This window comes from Lepidochelys olivacea, assembly GCF_965140295.1.
Source record: "Lepidochelys olivacea isolate rLepOli2 genome assembly, chromosome: 3".
In the NCBI taxonomy this organism is placed as follows: domain Eukaryota; kingdom Metazoa; phylum Chordata; order Testudines; family Cheloniidae; genus Lepidochelys; species Lepidochelys olivacea.
This window is the reverse complement of record NC_140413.1, coordinates 187,226,248-187,250,507: the sequence shown is the minus strand read 5'-3', so window position 1 is coordinate 187,250,507 and position 24,260 is coordinate 187,226,248. Positions and strand designations below refer to the sequence as shown.

The 24,260-nt window shown below is 43.2% G+C and overlaps 1 protein-coding gene across 2 annotated transcripts in view; it reads right to left on the bottom strand.

The window, feature by feature from the left end:
• Nucleotides 1-24,260, bottom strand: part of CFAP36 (cilia and flagella associated protein 36) — a 101,262-nt gene that overhangs the window by 11,913 nt on the left and 65,089 nt on the right. For both annotated transcript variants that reach the window (XM_084624217.1, XM_084624218.1), the window contains exon 7: nucleotides 15,902-16,034. In XM_084624217.1, the coding sequence (XP_084480343.1) occupies nucleotides 15,902-16,034 (133 nt within the window). The remainder of the gene's footprint in view (nucleotides 1-15,901; nucleotides 16,035-24,260) is intronic.

Sequence of the window (24,260 nt, the reverse complement as noted above, 5' to 3'; positions counted from 1 at the left end):
GATCCCAGCAATTACAGGCCAGTAACTTCAGTACCAGGCAAACGGGTTGCAACTGTAGTAAAGAACAGAATTTTCAAACTCATAGATGAACATGATTTGTTGGGGAAGAGTCAACATGGTTTTTGTAAAGGGAAATCATGCCTCACCAATCTACTAGAATTCTTTGAGGGGGGGTCAACAAGCATGTGGACAAGGGGGATCCAGTGGATCTATTGTACAGAGATTTTCAGAAAGCCTTTGACACGGTCCCTCACCGAAGGCTCTGAAGCAAAGCAATCTGTCATGGGATAAAAGGGAAGGTCCACTTATGGATCGGTAACTGGTTAAAAGATAGGAAACTAAGGTTAGGAATAAATGATCAGTTTTCAGAATGGAGAGAGGTAAATAGTAGTGTCACCCAGGGTCTGTTCTGGGACCAGTCCTATTCAACATATTCCTAAATGATCTGGAAAAGGGGGTAAACAGTGAGGTGGCAAAATCTGTGGATGATACAAAACTACTTAAAATAGTTAAATCCCAGACAGATTGTGACGAGCTACAAAAGAATCTCTCAAAACTGCGTGACTGGGCAACAAAATGGCAGATGAAATTTAATGTTGATAAATGCAAAGTAATGCACATTGGAAAGCATAATCCCAACTATACATATAAAATGATGAGGTCTAAATTAGCTGTTACCACTCAAGAAAGAGATCTTTGAGTCATTGTGGATAGTTCTCCAAAAACATCCACTCGATGTGCAGCAGCAGTTAAAAAAGCTAACAGAATGTTGGGAATCATTAGGAAAGAGAAAATATCATATTGCCTCTATATAAATCCATGGTACGCCCACACCTTGAATAATGCATGCAGATATGGTCACCCGATCTCAAAAAAATATATATTGGAATTTGAAAAGGTACAGAAAAGGCTAACAAAAAGGATCAGGGGTATGGAACAGCTTCCATATAAGGAGAGATTAATAAGACTGGGACTTTTCAGCTTGGAAAAGAGAGACAACTAATGGGGAATATGATAGAGCTTTATAACATCATGACTAGTGTGGAGAAAGTAAACAAGGAAGTGGTATTTACTCCTTCTGATAACACAAGAACTAGGGATCACCAAATGAAATTAACAGTCAGCAGGTTTAAAACAAATAAAAGGAATTATTTCTTTATACAGTGTATAGTCAACCTGTGAAACTCTTTGCCAGAGGATGTTGTGAAGGCCAAGACTATAACAGGGTTCAAAAAAGACCTAGATAAATTAATGGAGGATAGGTCCATCAATGGCTATTTGCCAGGATGGGCAGGGTCGGTGTCCCTAGCCTCTGTCAGAATCTGGGAATGGGCGACACTTGATGATTACCTGTTCTGTTCCTCTGAAGCACCTAGCAATGGCTACTGTCAGAAGATAGGATACTAGGCTAGATGGACATTTTGTCTGACCCAGTATGGCAGTTCTTATGTTCTTAAACGATATGTAAACACATTTATTTAAGCACTTTTGTTGGATCATATTAAAGAAGTTCTGTATTAAAATCACAAATGAGTTTGATTCCCCAGAGTTTAAATTCCAGGGTATTACTAATTAAGAGGTCTCTTGGTTTTTGGTACTGTTTCTGTCCCTCTATGTGTGAAACTTGCAAGCTGCTAATTGTGTTAGTACATTCTAAGACAGAGTCTGTTCTCAAAGCAATTCACAGAGAGAGAGACTCAAAGCAATACTCTAACAACAGAAACAGCACCCAGAGACTCCCCACCCTTTTGTTGTATTAACAATTGTGATTAAAATAGAGATAGAGGATGTATGTGGATGGATGCTTGGTGTGGATAATAACTGAATGATCAGGGAGGTGCCAGCCTAAGAATCCAGTGTCCATTGGCTGAAGAAGGCGTCAAGTGGAAATAACCAGAGGACCCCCCCGGAGGGCAGACTAGAATCCACCCAACAGCCTCAAGGATGGGAGAACCAAAGAACAAGATAACATCTTGGAGCCGTCAGGAATGTGCTATCTGCTGATTGATTCAGCAACAGCATGATGAAGCAATTCCCATAGACTGGCATAGGAAGAAATTCCTATAAAAATAGACTCTAAAAAGTGAGAACTTTGGGGTCTGATTCTGCAAACCAACTTCCAGGAGCATCAGATGAGCATCTGACAAGGCCCTGCTCCCTCCTCATGTCCAGGCCACCTGGCCAGTGGCTTGGCATGAGCAACTCTAAGGCTGGTAACTATGATAACAACCTTGCAGAACCTGTGTGTGTGTGTGTGTGTGTGTGTGTGTTTGTATGAATGAATGTGTGAATAAATATGAGATTGAATGGCATGTTATAGCTATAACTAACTGCTTACTATGATTCTTTCTGTATTCACAATAAATGTGGTATTTTGCCTTTTTCCCTTTAATAAGATCCTGCTGGTTTTTATTTTATTGGTACAACACTTTTAGATCTTAATTATAATAACTAAGAATCTGAATAAATGTAATAAAATGGTGAAAAAACGTTTACTCACCTTCTCGTAACTGTTGTTCTTCAAGATGTGTTGCTCATACCCATTCCAATTAGGTGTGCACGCGCTGCATGCACAGTTGTCAGAAAGTTTTTCTCCTAGCAGCACGTCGGGTTGGCTGTGGAGCCCCCTGGAGTGGTGCATTCATGGCACTCAATATATGACCCTGCACCTCCTCAGTTCCTTCTTGCCGTTACTCTGACAGAGTGGAAGGCGGGAGGGTTTGGAATGGATATGAGCAACACATCTCAAAGAACAACAGTTACGAGAAGGTGAGTAACTGTTTTTTCTTCTTCGAGTGATTGCTCATATCAATTCCAATTAGGTGACTTCCAAGCCTTACCTAGGCGGCGGGGTCGGAGTTATGGAAACGCTGATTGGAGCACCACTCTGCCGAAAGCTGCATTATCTCTGGCATGGTGGTCCTGCTTTGAGCAGGGGGTTGGACTAGATGACCTCCTGAGGTCCCTTCCAACCCTGATATTCTATGATTCTATGATGGCATAGTGAGAGGTGAACGTATGTACCGAGGACTGAGTTGCTGCCTGCAGATTTCTTGTATCGGGACCCGGGCTAGGAACACTGCTGATGAGGCCTGGACCCTCATGGAGTGCGCTGTAAGAGCTGGTGCTGATATTTTGGCCAGCTCATAGCACGTGCGGATGCATGACGTGATCCAGGAGGATATTCTTCGAGATGAGACCGGGAGTCCTTTTATCCAGTCTGCCACCGATATGAACAGCTGGTTCTACTTCTAGAAGGGCTTAGTGCGCTCGATGTGGAAAGCTCGTGCTCGCCAAACATCGAGGGAGTGCAGCCTCTGCTCCGGGCTACTGTCATGAGGCTTAGGGTAAAAGACTGGCAGGAAAATGTCCTGACTGGTGTGGAAGTGTGACACCACCTTGGGAAGAAAGGCTGGATGAGGCCTGAGTTGCACCTTATCCCTGTGGAAAATCATGTAAGGCGGGTCTGAGGTAAGGGCCTTTAGCTCGGACACCCTCCTTGCAGATGTAATGGCGACCAGAAAGGCTACTTTACTTGACAGATATAGAAGGGAACAAGTCGCCAGCAGTTCAAATGGGGGCCCAATTAACCTGGTCCTCTCCAGTGTAAAATCCCACATGGGGACAGGCTGCCTGATCTGGGGGTGTAGGCAGTCCAGACCATTGAGGAAAAGACCAAACATAGGGTTGGCGAAGACAGATTGACCAGATGCTCCCAGGTAGAAGGCCGAGATAGCAGCGAGGTGTACCCTTATGGAGGACGCTGCCAGGCCTTCCTGTTTCAGGTGCAGGAGGTACTTCAATATCAGAGGTATAGATACTTGGAGAGGGGGGGGTACGACATTCAAACCAACAAGAAAATCTCTTCCACTTCTCCAGATATGTGGCTCTAGTGGAGGGCTTCCTGCCTCCTTACTTGTTCTGAGCACAGAAGTTCCATGGGGTTCAGCCATGAAGTTTCCAAGCCATGAGGTGGAGGGACCGCAGGTTGGGGTGATGAAGGTGACTGTGGTCCTGAGTGATTAAGTCGGGGAGGAGAGGCAACGTGATCGGGGCATCACCAACAGTTCCAAGAGAGTGGTGTACCAATGTTGTCTGCTGGAGCCACCAGAATTATCACTGCCCTATCCCTGCGGACCTTGAGAACAACCCTGTGCACAAGAGGGAATGGGGGAAAAGCGTAGAGCAAGCGAGCTCCCCAGGGTAGCAGGAATGCATTCGTGAATGAGCCTGGGCTGTGTCCCTGGTAGGAGCAGAACACTGGGCACTTCCTGTTGCAGTGGGTGGCAAACAGGTCGACCTGGAGAAATCTCCACTTTCGGAAAATGAGGTGTATGACACCCGGATGGACCACTCGTGCATGTGGAAGGCCCTGCTGAGGTGATCCGCCAGTGTGTTCTGAATGCCTGGTAGAAAGGATGCTTCCAGATGAATGGAGCAGGCTATCCAGAACTCCCACAGCCGGAGGACTTACTGACATAGGGGAGAGGAATGGGGTACACTCTGCTTGTTGATGTAAAACATGGCAGTAGTGTTGTCTGTTAGAACAGGCCTCACATGCTAGTCGCACTGCCCTCAGCTCCTTGATGTTGATATGGATGGAGAGCTCGTCCTGCGACCAAAGGCCCTGTGTTTGGAGGTCTCCCAAATGCATATCCCATCCCAAAGCCAACGCGTCCGTTACCAGGGACAAGGAAGGCTGAGAGCTGTTGAAGGGGACTCCTTCACATACTGTTTGAGAGTTGAGCCACCACTGAAGGGACTCCAGGACCTGCCTTGGCACCGTGACCACTGAATTCAAGCTATTGCATCCCAGGCAGTAGGCCAAAGCGAGCCATGTCTGTAGAGGCCTGAGCCTCAGTCTGGTGTGCCGGGTCACATAAGTGCAGGCAGCCATGTGGCCAAGGAGAATCAGGCACCCCCTTTCTGTAGTGGTTGGGAATTGCCGGAAGCCTTGAATGATGTCTATGATGGCTTAGAATCAGGCCTCTGGCAGAAGTGCTCATGCCTGAACCGAGTCTACCACCACCCTAATTAATTCTAATCTTTGGGTCAGTTCCACGGTGGACTTCCCCAAGTTGAGGAGGAGACCCAGTCACTCGAATGTAGATCTGACTAATCAGATTTCAGACCCCACCTGCCCCCTGGTGCAGCTCCTGCGCAGCCAGTTGTTGAGGTAGGAGTAGACTTGCACCTGCCGCCGATGGAAGAAAGCAGCCATGACCGACATGCACTTGGTGAACACTCGGGGGGGCTGTTGAGAGGCCAAACGGTAGGAACGTGAATTGATAATGCTTGTGGTTGACCATGAAGCATAGGAAGTGCCGGTGTGTGGGTCGAATCACTATATGGAAGTATGCGTCTTTCATGTCGAGGGCAGCGTACCAGTTTCCCGGATCCAGGGAGGGAATAATGGTGCCCACGGAGACCATGCGGAACTTCAACTTTACTATGAATTTGTTGAGTCTGCACAGATCTAGAATGGGTCTGAGGACCCCGTTTGCCTTGGGGACTAGAAAGTATCGGGAGTAGAATCCCTTGCCCCTTAAGTCCTGAGGAACCTCCTCCACCGCTTCCATGGCAAGGAGCGCCTGCACCTCCTGGATAGGAGCTGCTGCTGAGGCTTGAAATGTTTCTGTTGGGTTGCCGGAGTGTGCATACCCAAGGATTTCATAGTAGCCCTTGAGTCTTTTAGGCGATACAGCCTAGAGTCAGTCTGCTCCACGAACAGACCCGCCCCATCAAAAGGCAGTGTGACGGATTCGGTCACAGAGACCGCCTTGGGACTGTCACCTGATGTGCTGAGACTACCTCTGAGCCTGTTTTCCCTGCCAGCTTGGGACTTCAGAACCCTGTCTTGTTGAGCCAGATACACTAATCTGCTGCAACACAGACCCGGGGTCTGAACCACCCCAAAGCTGCAGACTTAACTGAAAATGGCTTAGCAAGTGTTCCTGTCTCTAGCACCCAGACACTCAGCTCCCAATGGGATCCAAACCCCAAATAAATCCTTTTTACTCTGTATAAGGCTTATACAGGGTAAACTCATAAATTGTTCACCCTCTATAATGCTGATAGAGAGAGATGCAGAGCTGTTTGCTCCCCCAGGTATCAATTACTTACTCTGGGTTAATTAATAAGCAAAAAGTGATTTTATTAAGTACAAAAAGTAGGATTTAAGTGGTTCCAACTAATAACAGACAGAACAAAGTAAGTTACCAAGCAAAATAAAACACGCAAGTCTAAGCCTAATACATTAAGAAACTGATTACAGATGAAATCTCACCCCCAGAGATGTTCCAATTAGCTTCTTTCACAGACTGGACTCCTTTCTAGTCTGGGTCCAGAAATCACCCACACCCCTGTAGTTACTGTCCTTTGTTCCAGTTTCTTTCAGGCATCTCTTTGGGGTGGAGAGGCCATCTCTTGAGCCAGCTGAAGACAAAATGGAGAGGCTGCAGGGCCTTTTATATTCTCTCTCTTGTGGGTGGAAACCCCTTTGTTCTTCTGTGCAAAGTCACAGCAACAAGATGGAGTTTGTAGCCACCTGGGCAAGTCACATGTCCATGAATGATTTAGCTTTTGGAGGCCAAGGCCATTGTTTACATGTAAGTTTGAAAGTTCCCAGGAAAGCTCAGATGTGGATTGGCGTCTCCCAAAGTCCATTGTCAGCTAAATGTTTTTTGATTGGGCACTTACTGAGAATAGCCCTTTCTCAGGAAGCTGATCAAATGCTTCACTACTTAGAATCAAACACATTGCGATACAAGTACATAGCTAATATTCATAATTTCAAATACAAAAATGATACACATTTACAGACAGCATATTCATAACCAACAAACTACAACCTTTCCATAGACACCCCACTTGACTTCCTCTGTACAAGAACTTGTGCAACCATAGGACCCTGGTTGCAACAATGATCTCTACGGTCACAGTTCATGTCAATAACGTCACAGGCAGGTCCTACATGGTCTGCTGAACCTTGGGTGGAAGTTCTGAGGCCTGCAGGCATTAGCTATGCCCCATGGCAATACCGGAGGACAAGGTGTGCGTCACCGAGTCCGCAGCATCCAGTGAGGCCTGTAAAGAGGTCCGTGCCACCGCCTTGCCCTCCTCCACTATAGCTCCAAACTCCTCCTTGGACTCAGCTGGCACCAGCTCCTTAAACCTGAGCATCGAGTTCCAAGAGTTGAAGCTGTACCTACTCAGAATTGCCTGCTGATTGGCAATCCTGAGTTGCAACCCCCCCCCCACCCCGTAGAGTACACTTTGCACCCAAATAAGTCCAGGTGCTTGGCGTCCTTGGACTTAGGCACTGGGGCTTGTTACCCCTGCCTTTCCTTCTCGCTCACCGCAGCCATCACCAACGAGAAAGGCTGCAGGTGTGTAAAGAGGTATTCGTACCCCTTAGATGGGACAAAGTACTTCCTCTCCATGCCCTTCGCGGTGGGAGGGATGGAGGCCAGGGTCTGTCAAATGGTCTTAGCATTGGCCTGTATGGTCTTGATGAGGGGCAAAGCCATCCTAGATGGACTTTACGGGGCCAGGATGTTGACCATCAGGTCCTCTGATTCCACCACCTCCTTGGCCTGCAAACCCATGTTTTGGGCCACCCTGAAAAGGAGGTCCTGGTGGGCATGGCTGTCTACGGGGGGTGGTCCACAGACCAGGACGAGAAGGCTAATGGAGGAACGGGGTCCTCCTCCCTCTTGCTGACAGGGCCAGGCAAACCTGGATTGGGAACTGGGGTTGGTTCCAGGGGGGGCAAGGAAATGGTACCTCCTCAGCACCCCGAGGGGGTGGGGCAACTGGTGGAAGTCTCCGGCACCCATGGTTCAAAGGTGGCAGACCAGGATCCTTCAGATTGGATATCCTGTGCCTGGTGGTACACCCATGGAGTCCCAAATGGCCACTGCGCTAGTCCCTGTCACTGCACAGGCCACGGCCCTGCCCGCACCTCAGGCCTTCCACGACCCGACCAGTGCTGGCCCCACTCCAAGTATCTAGACCCCATCTCGAAGACGGGGACTGGGACCATGATGGAGCTGGTCCAGTGAACTGCACTGCACTGGAGAACGGAGTCGCAATGCCGCAAGGCTAGAGAGTGGTGCCGCATCTGGAGCTGCGGGCGGTAGTTGATCGGTGCCTGGACTGGTGTCGGGAGCGGGACCTGCTACGCAACCAGGATCGACGCAAGGATCAGTGTCGCAAGCGAGAGTATCACTGTGACCTGGAGAGATGCTGTGAATCTGACTGGCACCACGAGTACGACCGGCGCCGGGTCTGTGAGTGGCGCCATGATTCCATCAGCAGTGCCAAGGGACGGAGCATCACCGGTTTGCCTCGAGACGGTGCCACACGATGCGGTACCAGAGGCTTGGTGGAACGATGGGCATCCTCGGCACTGTCATAGCAATGAGGTCTCTCGCGACCTCAAAGGCATCCAGGGTGCATGGCAATTCCACCTCCTCAATGACCTGGGCTGGGGAGTCCAACTTGTGGGGCCAAAGTCGAGGGTGCCATCTCCACAGACTTTGGCACTGGACGCTCCTCTCTGGGATGCGTCCCATTGGCTGGCTCCAGAGGGGTGGGTCTCTGGGACGGAGATCCGCTCCTCCTTTGCTTCCAGTGCTGCTTCTGTGCCAGGGAGTGGAGCGGTGCTAGGTCAATCTTGCGGGTTTCGGCACCGGGGAGCAGGGGTGCCGCGGGTCTCTGCCAGAGTCCTTCCACGGTGCCCCTTCCACCACTGTCACCAGGGCGCTGCGCACCAATTAACTCGGTACCGGGTCTTGCAGTGCTGCTGGAGGTTGTGATCTGAGTGCCGCTTCCACAAGAAGCTGCTTGAGGCAGAAGTCTCGCTCCTTTTTTGTTCTGGGGTGAAACCCTTTACAAATCCTGCACTTGTCTGCTTGGGGAGCCTCCCCCAGACACTTGAAACGAGCATCGTGGGGGTCGCCCGTTGGCATGGCTTTGTTGCAGGATTTGCAGGGCTTGAACCCCTAGGACTTGGGCATGTAAGCCCCCACAAGGAAACGCAGTCGGGGTGCTGGGTAAACCCCCCAGCCCAACAGCTAACTAACTAACTACTAACTATAACAACTAAAAGAAAAGGAGTACTTGTGGCACCTTAGAGACTAACCAATTTATTTGAGCATGAGCTTTTGTGAGCTGCAGTTTCCACGGTATGCATCCGATGAAGTGAGCTGTAGCTCATGAAAGCTCATGCTCAAATAAATTGGTTAGTCTCTAAGGTGCCACAAGTACTCCTTTTCTTTTTGCGAATACAGACTAACACGGCTGTTACTCTGAAACCTATAACAACTAAGAACTAACTAAGAAGTACAAAAAACAAACAAACAATCAATGCTCAGGAAACGTGGAGAGCTTGTGAAGCAAGACGCCACAGTTCCAACGACCGTCACTGGCGGTAAGAAGAAACTGAGGAGGCGCCAGGTCGGCAGGGTCATATATTGAGTGTTATGAAGGCACCACTCCAGGGGGCTCCACAGCCGACCCAACAGATGCTGCTAGAAGAAAAACTTTCCAACGACTGCACACGCACACCTAATTGGAATCGATATGAGCAATCACTCGAAGAAGAATGATGCATTTCTTATTTATTAGATAAGCAATTTTATTTGCTATTTGTGTCAAGCTGTACTTGGATAGAAATATAGCATTTTAATTTTTTAATGAGATTAAGCTACCTTAAAAGTGCTGGATACCTAAGGAAAAAAATTAATCAGAAAGTTTATCAAAACATGTTTTGCATTTTTAATGATTATTTTTCATACAAAGGCAGTATTATCTGTGGTTAGTGAACTGAACTCATTGGTTTCTGGCACCATGTCCTTCAAGACTTTAGCTCCAGCAGATCTCATCCCTCTCCCACCTACTTTTTATTCATAGTTTGGAAAAGGAAAACAAGATTTCCTGCTTTTTCAGCTAGTTTCTTAACTTTTAATGAAATAGTAATTGAACTGATCTAGTTGAATAAACTGAAATGAAAAAGACATTTTTTATGCACCTACAGAAGAGGCTACTGGTGTTCAAAGCTAGATCAGCACTTCCCCAAACTCTGGTTCCAGATGCTTACCCAGAGATTTCCACCACTTCAGTAGTCTGACTTTCTTTAAAAGTTGGCAACAAACATGTACTGTTTAATGTTATTTTTTGTATTTAAATGATTTTTAATAGATTATAATAATTTTTGGCCTTAACATAGATTGTCAATTTCAAATTTAATTTTAAATATGTTTTTTTTAAAAATAAACGTGTATTTTAAAAGTCCAATTGAAGTAAAAAAATCCAATTTTTTATTTTATAATAGATTTTTATCCACCCTGATTTCAAGAACAGTTCACTTCACTGAACTAAAGCTCTGTAAGAATCAAGCCTCAATGTACCTATAATCACATAAGTAGATTTTTTTAGTGGAGTAGAGACGTGCTAAATAGGCATTGTGTTAGGACAGGATTATTAGCTCAAGGAAAAATTGCTGAATAGATAAAGGTATCCTAGCAACAGATGAGAGACGCACAATAAAAGCCAAGGAATTCCTCTGCAGGCAACATTATGATTAAGAAAAAGAAACAGATAGTTGAAGGCAGTGAGGTTGTTACCTGTTGGAACTGTCTTTGGAGTAAATGGCCTTGAAACTTTAAGCTAGTAGAATTCCCTACCAGATCTTATACATGAGTATGGATCCCAACAGTAAGGATTTCTTACAAAATCTCTCTTTACAAAATACATATTATGTATACACCTCCAACTATCAAAACAGTACTGGTTAAAAGAAATTAGTATTTTGGTCCACCCCAATCACTATTAGCAAAGAGCCTGCAGCAGCCCTAGCAGGGTCACCAATGTTCATCCAATTTCAGGATCAATACTACAAGACAGCAGAATTGCAGGGACTAAGCAAGTATATCTCAGACTCCTTGAGGGGTTAATTCACAACAAATGTGCTTGTTCTCTAGGGAATGCTACAACAATCCCAGAGTTCAAAGTATACAAATGTGTTTCTCCATCATATCCCTGCTGTTCAGCTCTACACCTTCTCAGCCCAGGGTGTAGACAGAATATGTTCCACACTAGAACCAAAAGCCTGTTCCAAAACCCAAATACCAGCTTCCTGAGACCCAGATCTCAGATCCTTCCTCCAATATTGACAGCTGAAACTCTTTTTAGGGTATGGCAGGTAATTTTCTTCCCCTATGTGAAAGGTCACCAGTTTCTTCATCCTCTTGCTGCGGCTGCGATACAAACACCCCATCAAAGATTCACATCACAATTGTTAACATGCAATAGCAAATAGCACTGGCTTGATCAGACAACCCATATATCATGACCTTTAATAAACACAGTCCTTTTTTTCAAATGATCCAGCCATTTTTCACTGTGTAACTTGTGCACACTGCAAGTCTACCTAGAGGCGCACTCAAGGAAGTAAATATATTATGCTGTCAAAAATCATAATTCTGCTCAAAAAGTGAAATTAAGAGATAAAGAAAGAGAGAGCAAACCAACTGATCTTGAACCAAATGCAGAATGATTCTCTTTGGAGAAAACACAGCTATGCCTGAGTGTACTCTGAACAAGTCATCAACATTTATGCCTGGTTCTTTAAAAGGGATATTTTCCTACTATATAGAAATGCTATATAATTAGCAATGAAAGGTGCAATACAGACACACACCAGGGAGACAGAATCAATGCAGTTTTATAAAAACTGATTCTGTAGTGACAATACAGAAAATATGGAGCTTATTAATAACAATCATGTTATATAAATACACACACAGAGGCCAGAATCTTGGCATAATATAGGCTTAAGCCTTTAAAACATGTTAAATAGAAGCTGCTGTTTTGTGTTTCACTTATAGGAGCTGTAGGTTAAGTAACTAAAAACTTTTGCTCAATTATAAAGTAATTTTTTTCTTCCATTTTACATGCTTTATCCCTATACATTATAGAAATCTAGTAGATCAAGCTATACTATCTGATATTGTATCACAAGGTAAAATTTTATTATTAGATAAAATAAATCTGAAAAGGTGTTAATTAAGATTTAAGAAACTACACTGATAATTTAAGAGCTCTAAAGGCATTCTATAACAGAACCTTTCATTTGAAGGAATTTTCAATGCCTAGGAAACTTGACCAGAAAATACTGAAAAATAGTTCAGACCATGCTGCCTATTTTAAATAGATATGTGAGCAATAATATAACTAATCTTTAACAAGGTATAATTGCCAGGTGTTTGTTTTGAATTTAAAAAGCTGATACATTTAAATGACATCTTGAAAAGCCAATATGAAGTATAAATCTTTAGCGTGAATCAACCGAAGTGCATACGATTATGAGGTATGGTCAAATGTATGTTTGGCAGTTTCATGAAGAGAGTTTTGTACATGAAGCAATCATATTAACCTCATAACTGAAGTGTAGGGGATAATCAAGTACTGGAACAGAGGTGTGTACAGTTGGTTTGTACTATTTCATTAAATGTTGTCTCTAATTGGTGACTGACTGAGTCAAATAACTTTACACTGCTGCATGATTAACTACTAAACAAGACAGAAACATCAAACAGTGTGAAGAGACTTTACATAAAGCCTCTGTTCTCAGGTCAAAATGGACATTTCTGCAGACAGCTAAAAATGCTGATGAAAGAGCATGGAGTTGTGCAAAGTTGGCCAAAGGACACCACCACAAAGGGCCAAGAAAAGTAACCTGTGGAAGTAGATCGATGACTGATGCTAAGAGAGCAGATGTTCAACATATGGTCCGATGTGTATCTCACAAACTGGTAGAGCAGAAGATGTTTTGTATAAAGATACTGGAATTTCCCAGATAAAATTGCAAGTAGTCATAAAGGAGATGCCTTGTTTTCGCAATGGACAATGGTTAGAGACAGAACTTGTATCCTGGTTGGACATTTCAAATCTTCACCAGAAGCTTGGATCACTTTCTCGTTGGCTCACATCAGCTACTTCAAGAAGAGGAACAAGGTCATGCCATCCAGCAGAAAAATGTATAAAATGTCCTGAGTTGTTCAACACATTGCTTCAGGAAGCAGAAACACTTGGATGAAAGACACGGAGCTGGACTGATGAGCAAAAGCACCCCCACCATGGTAACAACTAAAGTCTTTCGCTAACAAGCACCCTATTAATTCTGTCTTTGAGAGTCCTGTCTAAGAAGACGGCTGAGAAGTCTGGAAAGAGAATAAGAATACTGTTGACATAACTTGAGTGAATCACCTGAATGCACTCCATCTATCTTGAGAAACCAGTCACTGCAACTGTGATGCTGAGCTGGAGAACCCACCTTCATGCCAGACCAATTGATAAGTAGAAAAATAACTTTTATACATGTATTGTTTTCCCAAGTGGTGACTTGGTTATGTTTAGCTAAATGCTTCTCAGAAAGAACAAACCTAAGTTAAAATCCTCTGAATGACTAAAATGTATGATGCATATTTGTGTTTCACTAACAAGTTTAGTCTTAGTTATCTAGAAGGGATGCTAAATCAATAAGTAATTAAGAACACTGAGGTGGGAGAAACTAATTACACTAACTAAGCCTACTCATCATTGATGTATGTGCAATGTGCCTAGCCATTTAATGGTGTCATCATCACACAAGTGAAGAGCCAGCAGTCCACCACTGAAATAAATACCGGGCACTCAACAATGATATGTGACAGTCTGAAGTTGACCACAGGTGCATTGCAGGGCATTAGAAAAACCCCATTTAAAGAGACTGACCACACAGTTGCCCTGTCCTGTTCGAAACCAGTTCAGAGATGACCACAGGTACCTTGGCAGATCAAAACCTGGTGGACAGCTGGTTGGGTCAGTGATGAGAGAGTGATTAATGACTGTCATCGTTGACCACTCGTTGTGACAAACAGATTCCACCATCATGTCCTTTGGTGGCATAAATGACCATAAAGGACATCTAAAAGACAGGTGAGCTGGTGGGTGATCGAAGAGGTCTATGTACAATGGCATGTTGCTATTCTTACAGATCTTAGCCAGCAACATGACAGAGGCATTTTCATGGTGAATATGGGGCAGTGCTATGTTGCTAAGTATCAGTAGCCATGGCAAGGAAGTTGCCCATAAAGTCCCAGTAACAATATGAATAGCTTTGTTAAGCTCTACATCAACCAGCCTCATGTGAGAAGAGCAACACCAGACAGGAGTTCAATACTCTGCTGTTGAATAGCACAGGGCAAGGGCTGATGATCTAAGCGTCTGGGCACTCGCACTCTAGGTTGAACTGGCCAATTTTCTGAGCAGGTTGTTCCGACTGCTGACTTTTGCTGCTGTCTTCCTCAAGTGGTTGCAGTGTGTTAATGACCTATCCAATGTCACACCGAGGTGAAATGGATTTGGATGATCTTGCGTGAGAGTGTAGCTGGCAGGTTGTTGAAGTACACATTGAACAGTATGAGTGAAAGAACTAAGCCTGAAGGAAGGCTGCTGATCTGACACTTCCAGAAGCTACAGCAGTTGCCCATGTGTACTCTAAACTGCCTGTTTGGAGAAAGAGCTCTACTACTTCAACCACCCAATGTGGGGCAACTTGAGAGAGTTTAAACAAATGGCCTCTGTACCAAATTGTATCATAAGCGGCAGTCAAATCCAAGAAGACTGCTTCCGTCTTTAGATTTTGTTGACAACCATTTTCGATAAAGGTGGTGGTGGATTTGATCACGGGTGTTGCGACCTTTTCTAACCCCTGCTTGCACAATTTGCAAGACATCGTCCAAATCTGGAGTGATTCGTTGGAGGATCAAATGCTCAAACCCCTTGAAACACACTGACAGCAAGGATATTGGATGGTAACTCAACATGTTGTAGGGGTTCTTGCCCAACTAAGCATACTGCTATTTGTAATAGGTAACTTTGCTTCCCTATAGCAAAAGTTACTGTGAGAAACCCCTAGTGTTCAGCCTAGAAGTCACACAGATGTAGTCAAGACAACTGACAACTTCTTAGACAAAAAGCAGCAGCAGCTTTGAATTGGCTTGTAAACTAGAGATTTTACCACTATTTGAACCTTTGGTTAAAGTGGTATAAGAGCCCACCATCACTGGTAAAATTCCAGTGAAATTAGAATCTGCATATTATGTTTTGGATTTAATGTGATAGTTTTGTGCGGTGTAAGTGGCAAAGCTTGGGTATGAATATTACCTGGGCAAGGTAATTTTGAAGTGAATTAACATTCTTTGACAATTATGTAACTTATCTAAATTTCTAAATTCTACTGCACAATTGTTTGGATGAACAGACATGAGCAGTTCCATAATTCCATTGGCACATAAACTCGACTGAAAATAAGAATCTATGTTTAAGGATCCATAGTTCCATGTTGATAGCAAAGTCACCCACCAAGACTAGCACAGAACTAGGTTAAAAGTTTCCCTTTGTAACAAGATTGTGATATGACTTTGAATTAACTCAACTGATTTATTATTTCTTCAAAATTGTAACATTCCATGTTGCGGTCAATTTTTGACATTGTGAACATCTAATCATCTTTTGCTTTCTGCAATTTCTTATTTACTTTAAAAGCTATTTTGGCTAAGACAACTCATAAAATTATAATAATTCTTTAGTCTGTTCATTAGCCAAGGAGTACAGATCCAAAGAACAGTAAGAAACCTAACAGAGGTAACTGGTTAATTAAATTATTATATTAATTATAAAAAATTATAAATGTGTTTTATAACCTCTCTTTTTCATTTTATTTCTTTTTTTTCCAGGTATGTGAAAGGCAAACTTATTTGCAGAAAAATTAAGACTCCTATTTCTCTATAATGAGTAGAGATGAGCAGGCCAATTATAATGCAATACATACAATACTTTCAAGTAACATTACCTAATGATAATTTTGCAATTTCTTCAAAATCATCAACTCTCTCAATATCTTCAGTGGATTCCTTAACTTTTGCTTCTCTTGAATATCCGGGACAGCTGTATGTAACATCTGATGACTTCAATTTATCATGTGTCTTAGAATTAAAAAAAAGAGCTTGTTACATTTTCTAATAATGTACCTTAGGAATTACAAATATCAAACCAGAATAAAATATGAACTGTTGGATTGTCAGAGATGGTTATTAACTTTTTGATGAGTTATTAATGCTGCCACGCCCATCTGCTGTACTATGGAGGTAAAAAAGAGAAAACGCGTTACTCACTACTAACAGGAAGTCTCCTACTGACTCACCGCCATAAATTAAGACTTGAATTTAGTTCAAGACGTGCCTCCTAATCCAGAACCACTGAAATTTAGAATTTCAGGTAGGTTGGTGTTTGCCTCCACGCCATAAAAAAGAGATTTGATGCCATACTTCATGTGTGACTATGTGGGCAGATTTCTGCTGTTCTACCGTCAGTATATCAGAGAAAAATATGAACCTGAATCAGGAGATAGGGGCATGTGTGTGAATCTGTAGAAAAGATACCTCAATAGCAGAATTTTAGTTAATGGAATGGAAAATCTGTTACCCAATGATCTCCTTTTTGGGAATAATGTCTCCTCCATTCTGAGACATTTGGGCTTGCCTCTCAGCTCTCCCTCGTTGCAAATTCTCCATCCTGGGGGGCACAGTCTAAAGGGGCATGTGACCAACCGATGTCTCCTGTGCCCAGCGACCCCTCCCCTGCCCTGCACCCAGGCTAGGGCCACCACTCACTCTCTTCCCCACCAGTTATCTGCGTGGGGAGGGAAGTTTTGTCCTTCTCCTGCTGCACCACCCCCCTCCCCAGCTCATTCAACTGCTGTCCCTGGCAGCTGGGCCTGGGCAGGGAGCAGGAGGGAGCGGCTTCTCACATGGCTTAAGGTAACTGCTCCATGTCACTGATCTGTGCAGCACAGCAGCTGCCTGAAAAAAAGCCTGGCGGTGGCAGCAGGCCACTCTACAACCTGGGCCAGATGCTGGAGATGGGCCAAGTGAACCGGAAACACGCTGGGGAGAAGAGGGGACTCCGGCTCGCTCAGCCCCTGTCCCCAGCAGCCAGGCCTGGGGGTGTGGGCGGAAGGCGGGGCACATGGCCTACCACTGCCAGACTCTTTCTCAGGCAGCAGCTGCGCTGCACAGAGCAGCAACCCACAGTGGCTGACATGAGAAGCAGCTGGTCCGACCCCCTCTGCTCCCTGCCCGAGTCCAGGTGCCAGGTACACGGACGAGGCAGGCACAGAAGGAGAAGGACAGGGCCCCTCTCCCTCCACCCCTCCCCCGGCAGGCCAATCTTGGGACACATTTCACCTCACATGTCCCCCCTACACATCACATCTGCTAGAGACAGTTCAGATTTGTCCACAGAATGGCAAGACTTACCCCATCTGTACCACCGTCATGCCAGAAAAGCTGTACACAAACACTACATTTTTTTTAGTAGATAACTCTAAACAGAAATGCTTTCTTCAACTATGAAACTATATACAGTACTATCCCATTTATCCCAATGGCCTAGTGGGTATCCGAAACTTTCGGGTAACCAGTGTTCAGTTAAATAGAAAAGCTATTTTGAGCACTTTTTCTTTTCAAAATTGTCCTGCCAAGCTGCTGCTGCTGAAATAGGATTAGGTCACAGTAACTGCAAGTAATCATTCAGAACCACAATAAAAATACGAAGTTGTTGATTAGCTAATTGAAAAGTGACTGGCAGGTGACAAACATAAAGCTACATGGGCTTCTGTAACTAGATTTTTGAAAAAAGGTAGGTTCAAATAACTGAAATCATACTGTATATATATGGAGCTGGAAAGAGACTGCTGTACAGATACCTGAAGAACATATCTCAAGTGGGGCAAACTGAGGTAGAAATGTTTCAGAGTAGCAGCCGTGTTAGTCTGTATTTGCAAAAAGAAAAGGAGTACTTGTGGCACCTTAGAGACTAATAAATTTATTTGAGCATAAGCTTTCGTGAGCTACAGCTCACTTCATCGGATGGTAGAAATGGAGCTCAAAAAGAAAAATCTTCAGGTAACAAATTTTCCATTCTGGATCCTGACCTCAACCCCAGTCTCAGATATCTGGTATGTAGCTAGCTATAAGGAAAGAGAGTTGGAATGAAGAGATAAGAAAGAAGATTCTTCCTTTCCTAAAATTAGCAGTTTCAATCTTTTGGGACCACTGGGTGGAACACTTTCCTGACAAATGCTACTGCTACTAGGAATGGAAGGCCAATCCTGTAATGTTTTATAAAGATATTGATGGACAACCAGGTGTCCAATTTCAGATTTACTCAGACATAGCTGTTGTCCTTTCTGTCCAGGCAGCAGCAAAGGAATGTATTGAGTGGATTCATATTCCTCCTGGGTCCAGTTTATCTGCAGCTGCATATTGGTTTATGATGTAGCACTTAATCCACCAAAATATGAAGGATTTAGATGCTTTTAGGCCACACATTTAGGTTTCAAAAACAAATATGGATGATTTCTTGAAATGATCAGTTGCACTAAAGTAAATCTAAACTGCTCTTTTCACATCTAGCACGTGTCATGCTTTTTCTTTTGGACTCTAGGAAGAATGCTCTCCTGTGATATAGGAAAGAGAGAGATTATTTTGTAACAAATTACTCTGGGGTACAAAGAATACACCTTTATGAAACATGCAGTATGATATGTGTCTTCTAACAACAGAGGATTTGTAACTTTAGTCACCAATGTGACTGTGAACAGAAAGCACATCTTTATGAAGAGGCAATAAAGGAAATTAGATGCCATAAGTCTGAATGGATGGAATGTCCAAGCACAGCGAGCAGGTTCCAGGTTGGGGAGGTGGAAAATACATTGTGATAGCAGCATGTTCTTGCTCATTTTAACTAGGGAAAGGGACTTTTTGTGGGGTGTGCATCTGGAGAGTAGAGCACTGTGGGTCACCAATGGGAAACAGAATGGTTGGGGCACCTGTATGGGGCAGGAGTTGGGAAATAGTTTGGGGAAAATAGTAAACAAAACAAACAAGTTGTATACTTTCCAAGATTTGTTTGTATGTTGTCTATCTTGTATAGTTAGATTTTAAGTCATTTGGAGGCTCAACTGTTTGTACAGTACCTAGCACAATGGATCCTCGATCTCTGCAGGGCCTCTAGGAACTATTGTTATACAAATGATGATGATGACTTGGTTTAGACAGATGTACTGGAACCCTGACATCATTGAATGATCTACCAGAGACTTGAATGAGCCTGCATTTGAGATTGTTCTTAGAACTGAGATGTGAATTGCAATAGTGTGTGAGGTCTTATGTCAAAGTCAAGGCCGACTTGTAAGAAATCCAGCAGAATCTGGAAGACTGGTTTCCGAGGGTTGATCTTACTAATACTGACAATAGGAACAGAATTTTGTCCCCCTTTTGTGGAAGCCAAAACAGTAAAAGGCTTGCAGGAGACTGGGAAAGTCTCATACTTTGGAGGGATCTTGTTCAGGACTTGCCATTCAACATCCAACTGTCACATTCAGTTACTCTGGGTTGGAATGCAGGAGCAAGCCCTGGAATAGAAGATCCTCTCTGCTGAACAGATAGATTGGGGACTTCTATGACACTTCCACTTGGTATGTATTTTAAAGAATCCTTATTGAGGTTACAGGGACAAACCATCCCGATGTGTAGAAAGAATAGTAAATATGGCAGGCGACCAGCTTGGCTTAACAGTGAAATCCTTGCTGATCTTAAACACAAAAAAGAAGCTCACAAGAAGTGGAAGATTGGACAAATGACCAGGGAAGAGTATAAAAATATTGCTCGGGCATGCAGGAGTGAAATCAGGAAGGCCAAATCACACCTGGAGTTGCAGCTAGCAAGAGATGTTAAGAGTAACAAGAAGGGTTTCTTCAGGTATGTTAGCAACAAGAAGAAAGTCAAGGAAAGTGTGAGCCCCTTACTGAATGAGGGAGGCAACCTAGTGACAGAGGATGTGGAAAAAGCTAATGTACTCAATGCTTTTTTTGCCTCTGTCTTCACGAACAAGGTCAGCTCCCAGACTACTGCACTGGGCAGCACAGCATGGGGAGGAGGTGACCAGCCCTCTGTGGAGAAAGAAGTGGTTCAGGACTATTTAGAAATGCTGGATGAGCACAAGTCCATGGGGCCGGATGTGACTGCTCTAATTTCTAGGAAGCTTGTGCTCTGAAGCCTGTTTGAGTATGACCAAATACTTAGGTATTGTTTTGCCTTAGATGTGCTCCCCATAAAGAGAGGCTGGCATCCTTTGCCAAGATTTTGCAGCCCAGAGAGCAAAGAGAGGATTCAGCCACCATATGGGCTTTCAATTTCCACCAAGTGACAGACTGAATCACTCTATTCTATGACCCAATAAATATTTTGGGTAACATTTTCAAAAGCACCTATGTGACTTAGGAGCCAAAGTCCCATTTTCAAAAGTGACCTAAGTGTCATTGACTTTTAATGAAACTTAAACCACTAAGTCACATTTGAAAATGGGACTTATGTGCTTTTCTAAATTTGACACTGTCTCCTCACTGCCTCTACCACATGCAGAGAAAACTGAGCTTGAGAGTCCTTTCCCCAGAAAAATGTTAGCCTATAAAATCTCTGTAATGGAAAGCCTCTCCTTCATTTAATCAACATAAATCACTGCTACTGAGTTGGCTGTTTTGTAGCCTCTCAGAATGACCTATAGGCTACAATGCCTATGATGTTCATTATGTACAACATATACCATTCTGAAAAGAGTCAGACATATGGGGTGAGAGTCTCACTCTGGTCCCTTTACACTGGGAAAAGGGGTAAAGCACTATAAAGGGGCTATAAATACCCTGGGGATCTATCCAGGAAAAAATTCCCTCGCACAAGTATAGCAGAAGACAGCTGTAAGACAGCTTTCCAAGGACCCCCTACAAACTAAGTCATAGGAGACATGCTGGAGACAAGACTGGAGGCCGGAAATGCATGTCAGAATGTGGTTGGAGCACAGCACAGTGGTGAAGCTGAGTAGCACTGCAGCCATTAGGCAATTTAGAGTTTAGCAGCTTAAAGGGGCAGCACAGAATCTCACCCCTCGGCTCTAATTTCAAAGGCATGTAACTTTGAAAAACAAGGACCCACTGACCTAGGAAAGTAAATATAAAAGTCAGCAAAGTGTCTGAAAGCTTAGGAAAAGCCAGACAGTTCCTTCAGGATAAAAGATAGCCTTATGTTTCCAAGGAAAGTTCTCATTTGAAGGAGAGTGTGTCTTTTGTAATATTTGAAAATATGTGAAAAGTTTGCCAGGTGGGAAACTTATTTGTGTAGTCACAGTATTCATGAGCTGATTCAGGAGTTACTCAGCCTTAGAATTAAAAAGACCGGCACCCTCAAAAAGTTAAAAGTATAAAAACAAGGGAAATCAAAAAACACACAGTAATAAGACACAAGGGTTAAGATTTTCAAAAGCATCACAGGGATTTAGAAGCACATGCCCAATTGAAAGCAATAGGACATGTCCTCCTAAGTCACCAAGTACCTTTTGAAAATCCCACCACATATGACTATCTGCTTAAAAATTAATTGTTAACTTCCTCCAATTTATGAGGCAGTATCCAGAAAAAATTCCACACAGTGAAGAATCAAGTCAGAGCACCAGATTTTTAAGACTTCCATAAAAAAGACTTTGTGCAACAGGGGATAACCTGTTAAGAATGAAGAATACAGTAATGAATAAAAACCCAATATTGTCCATGATGTCAGTGGCACTTTGTCTGAGAGTAAGGGTTTCAGATTAAGTCCTTCTACTTGTTGTGAGATAGCAACACGCACGATAGATAGATAGATAGATAGACCAAAATCTGCCACCTTTGCTCACACTGAGTAGTATCTTACTCCTAATATAATAGCCCCATTGATTTCAACGACACTATTTATGGAGGTAGGAAAAACTTTGGTGTAAAATGAGTAATGAGGATAAAATTTCAGTGCCTCCAGCACCAAAAGTGTGCTAATATGTAACAAGAGGCATCCAGCCTGAAGTGTACTTATTGCACTTTTGACATTGAAAATTTAAATATTAAAAAATAAGATCTTTAACGGACATGAAACACTTTCAGAATGAATTTATACAATTTAAATTCTACTTTACAACTTTATTTTACAGTAGAACCTCAGTTACAAACATGGTGGGAATGTAGGTTCTTCGTATCTCTGCAATGTTTCTAAGAACATAACATAAGAAAGTCCATACTGGGTCACACCAAAGGTCCATCTAGCCCAGTATCCTGTCTTCTGACAGTGGCCAATGCCAGGTGCCCCAGAGGGAAGGAACAGAACAGGTAATCATCAAGTGATCCATCCCCTGTCGCCCATTCTCAGCATCTGGTAAACAGAGGATAGGGACACCATCCCTATCCATCCTGGCTAATAGCCATGGATGGACCTATCCTCCATGAACTTATCTAGTTATTTTTTGAACCCTGTTATAGTCTTGGCCTTCACATTCTCTGGCAGGGAGTTCCACAGGTTGACTGTGCATTGTGTGAAGAAATATTTCCTTTTGTTTGTTTTAAAACTGCTGCCTATTAATTTCATTTTGTGACCCCTAGTTCTTGTGTTATGAGGAGTAAATACCACTTCCTTGTTTACTTTCTCCACACCAGTCATGATTTTATAGATCTCTATCATATCCCCCCTTAGTCATCTCTTTTCCAAGATGAAAAATCTCTGTCTTATTAATCTCTCCTCATATAGCAGCCGTTCCATATCCCTAATCATTTTTGTTGCCCTTTTCTGAACCTTTTCCAATTCCAATATATCTTTTTTGAGATGGGGCAACAACATCTGCACGCAGTATTCAAGATTTAGGCGTACCATGGATTTATATGGAAGCAATATGATATTTTCTGTCTTATTAGCTATCCCTTTCTTAACGATTGCCAACATTCTGTTCGCTTTTTTGACTGCAGCTGCACATTGAATGGATGTTTACAGAGAACTATCCACAATGACTCCAAGATCTCTTTCTTGAGTGAATTTAGACCACATAATTTAATATGTATAGTTGGTATTATGTTTTCCAATGTGCATTTATCAACACTGAATTTCATCTGCCATTTTCTTGCCCAGTCACGCAGTTTTGAGAGATTCTTTTGTAGCTCTTCGCAATCTGTCTGGGATTTAACTATCTTAAGTAGTTTTGTATCATCCACAAATTTTGCCACCTCACTGTTTACCCCTTTTTCCAGATCATTTAGGAATATGTTATTGGACTGGGCACAGTACAAACCCTGGGTGACACCACTATTTACCTCTCTCCATTCTGAAAACTGATCATTTATTCCTAACCGTAGTTTCCTATCTTTTAACCAGCTACTGATCCATGACAGGACCTTCCCTCTTATCTCATGACAGCTTACTTTGCTTAAGAGCCTTTGGTGAGGGACCCCTTTCTGAAAATCTCTGTACAGTATATCCACTGGATCTCCCTTGTCCACATGCTTGTTGACTCCCTCAAAGAATTTTAGTAGATTGGTGAGGCATGATTTCCCTTTACTAAAACCATGTTGACTCTTCCCCAACAAATTATGGTCATCTATGTGTCTGACAATTTTGTTCTTTACTATAGTTTCAACCAGTTTGCCTGGTACTGAAGTCAGGCTTACTGTCCTGTAATTGCCAGGATCACCTCTGGAACCCTTTTTAAAAATTGGCATCACATTAGCTATCCTCCAGTCATCTGGTACAAAAGCTGATTTAAATGATAGTTTACAGACTAGAGTCAGTGGTTCTGCAATTTCACGTTTGAGTTCCTTTAGAACTCTTGAGTGAATACCATCTGCTCCTGCTGACATATTACTGTTTAGTTTATCAATTTGTTCCAAAACCTACTCTATTGACACCTTAATCTGGGACAGTTCCTCAGATTTGTCATCTAAAAAGAGTGGTTCAGGTTTGGGAATCTCCCTCACATCCTCAGCCGTGAAAACCAAAGCAAAGAAGTCATTTAGCTTCTCCGCAATGGCCTTATCGTCCTTGAGTGCTCCTTTAGCATCTCAATCATCCAGTGGCCCCACTGGTCGTTTAGCAGGCTTCCTGCTTCTGATGTACTTGAACATTTTTTTGCTATTACTTTTTGAGTCTTTGGATAACTGTTCTTCAAATTCTTTTTTGGCCTTCCTAATTATATTTTTAAAAATTTTGTAACTCTGAACAAAATGTTGTGGTTGTTCTTTCACAAGCTTACAACTGAACATTGACTTAATACAGCTTTGAAACTTTAATATGCAGAAGAAAAAT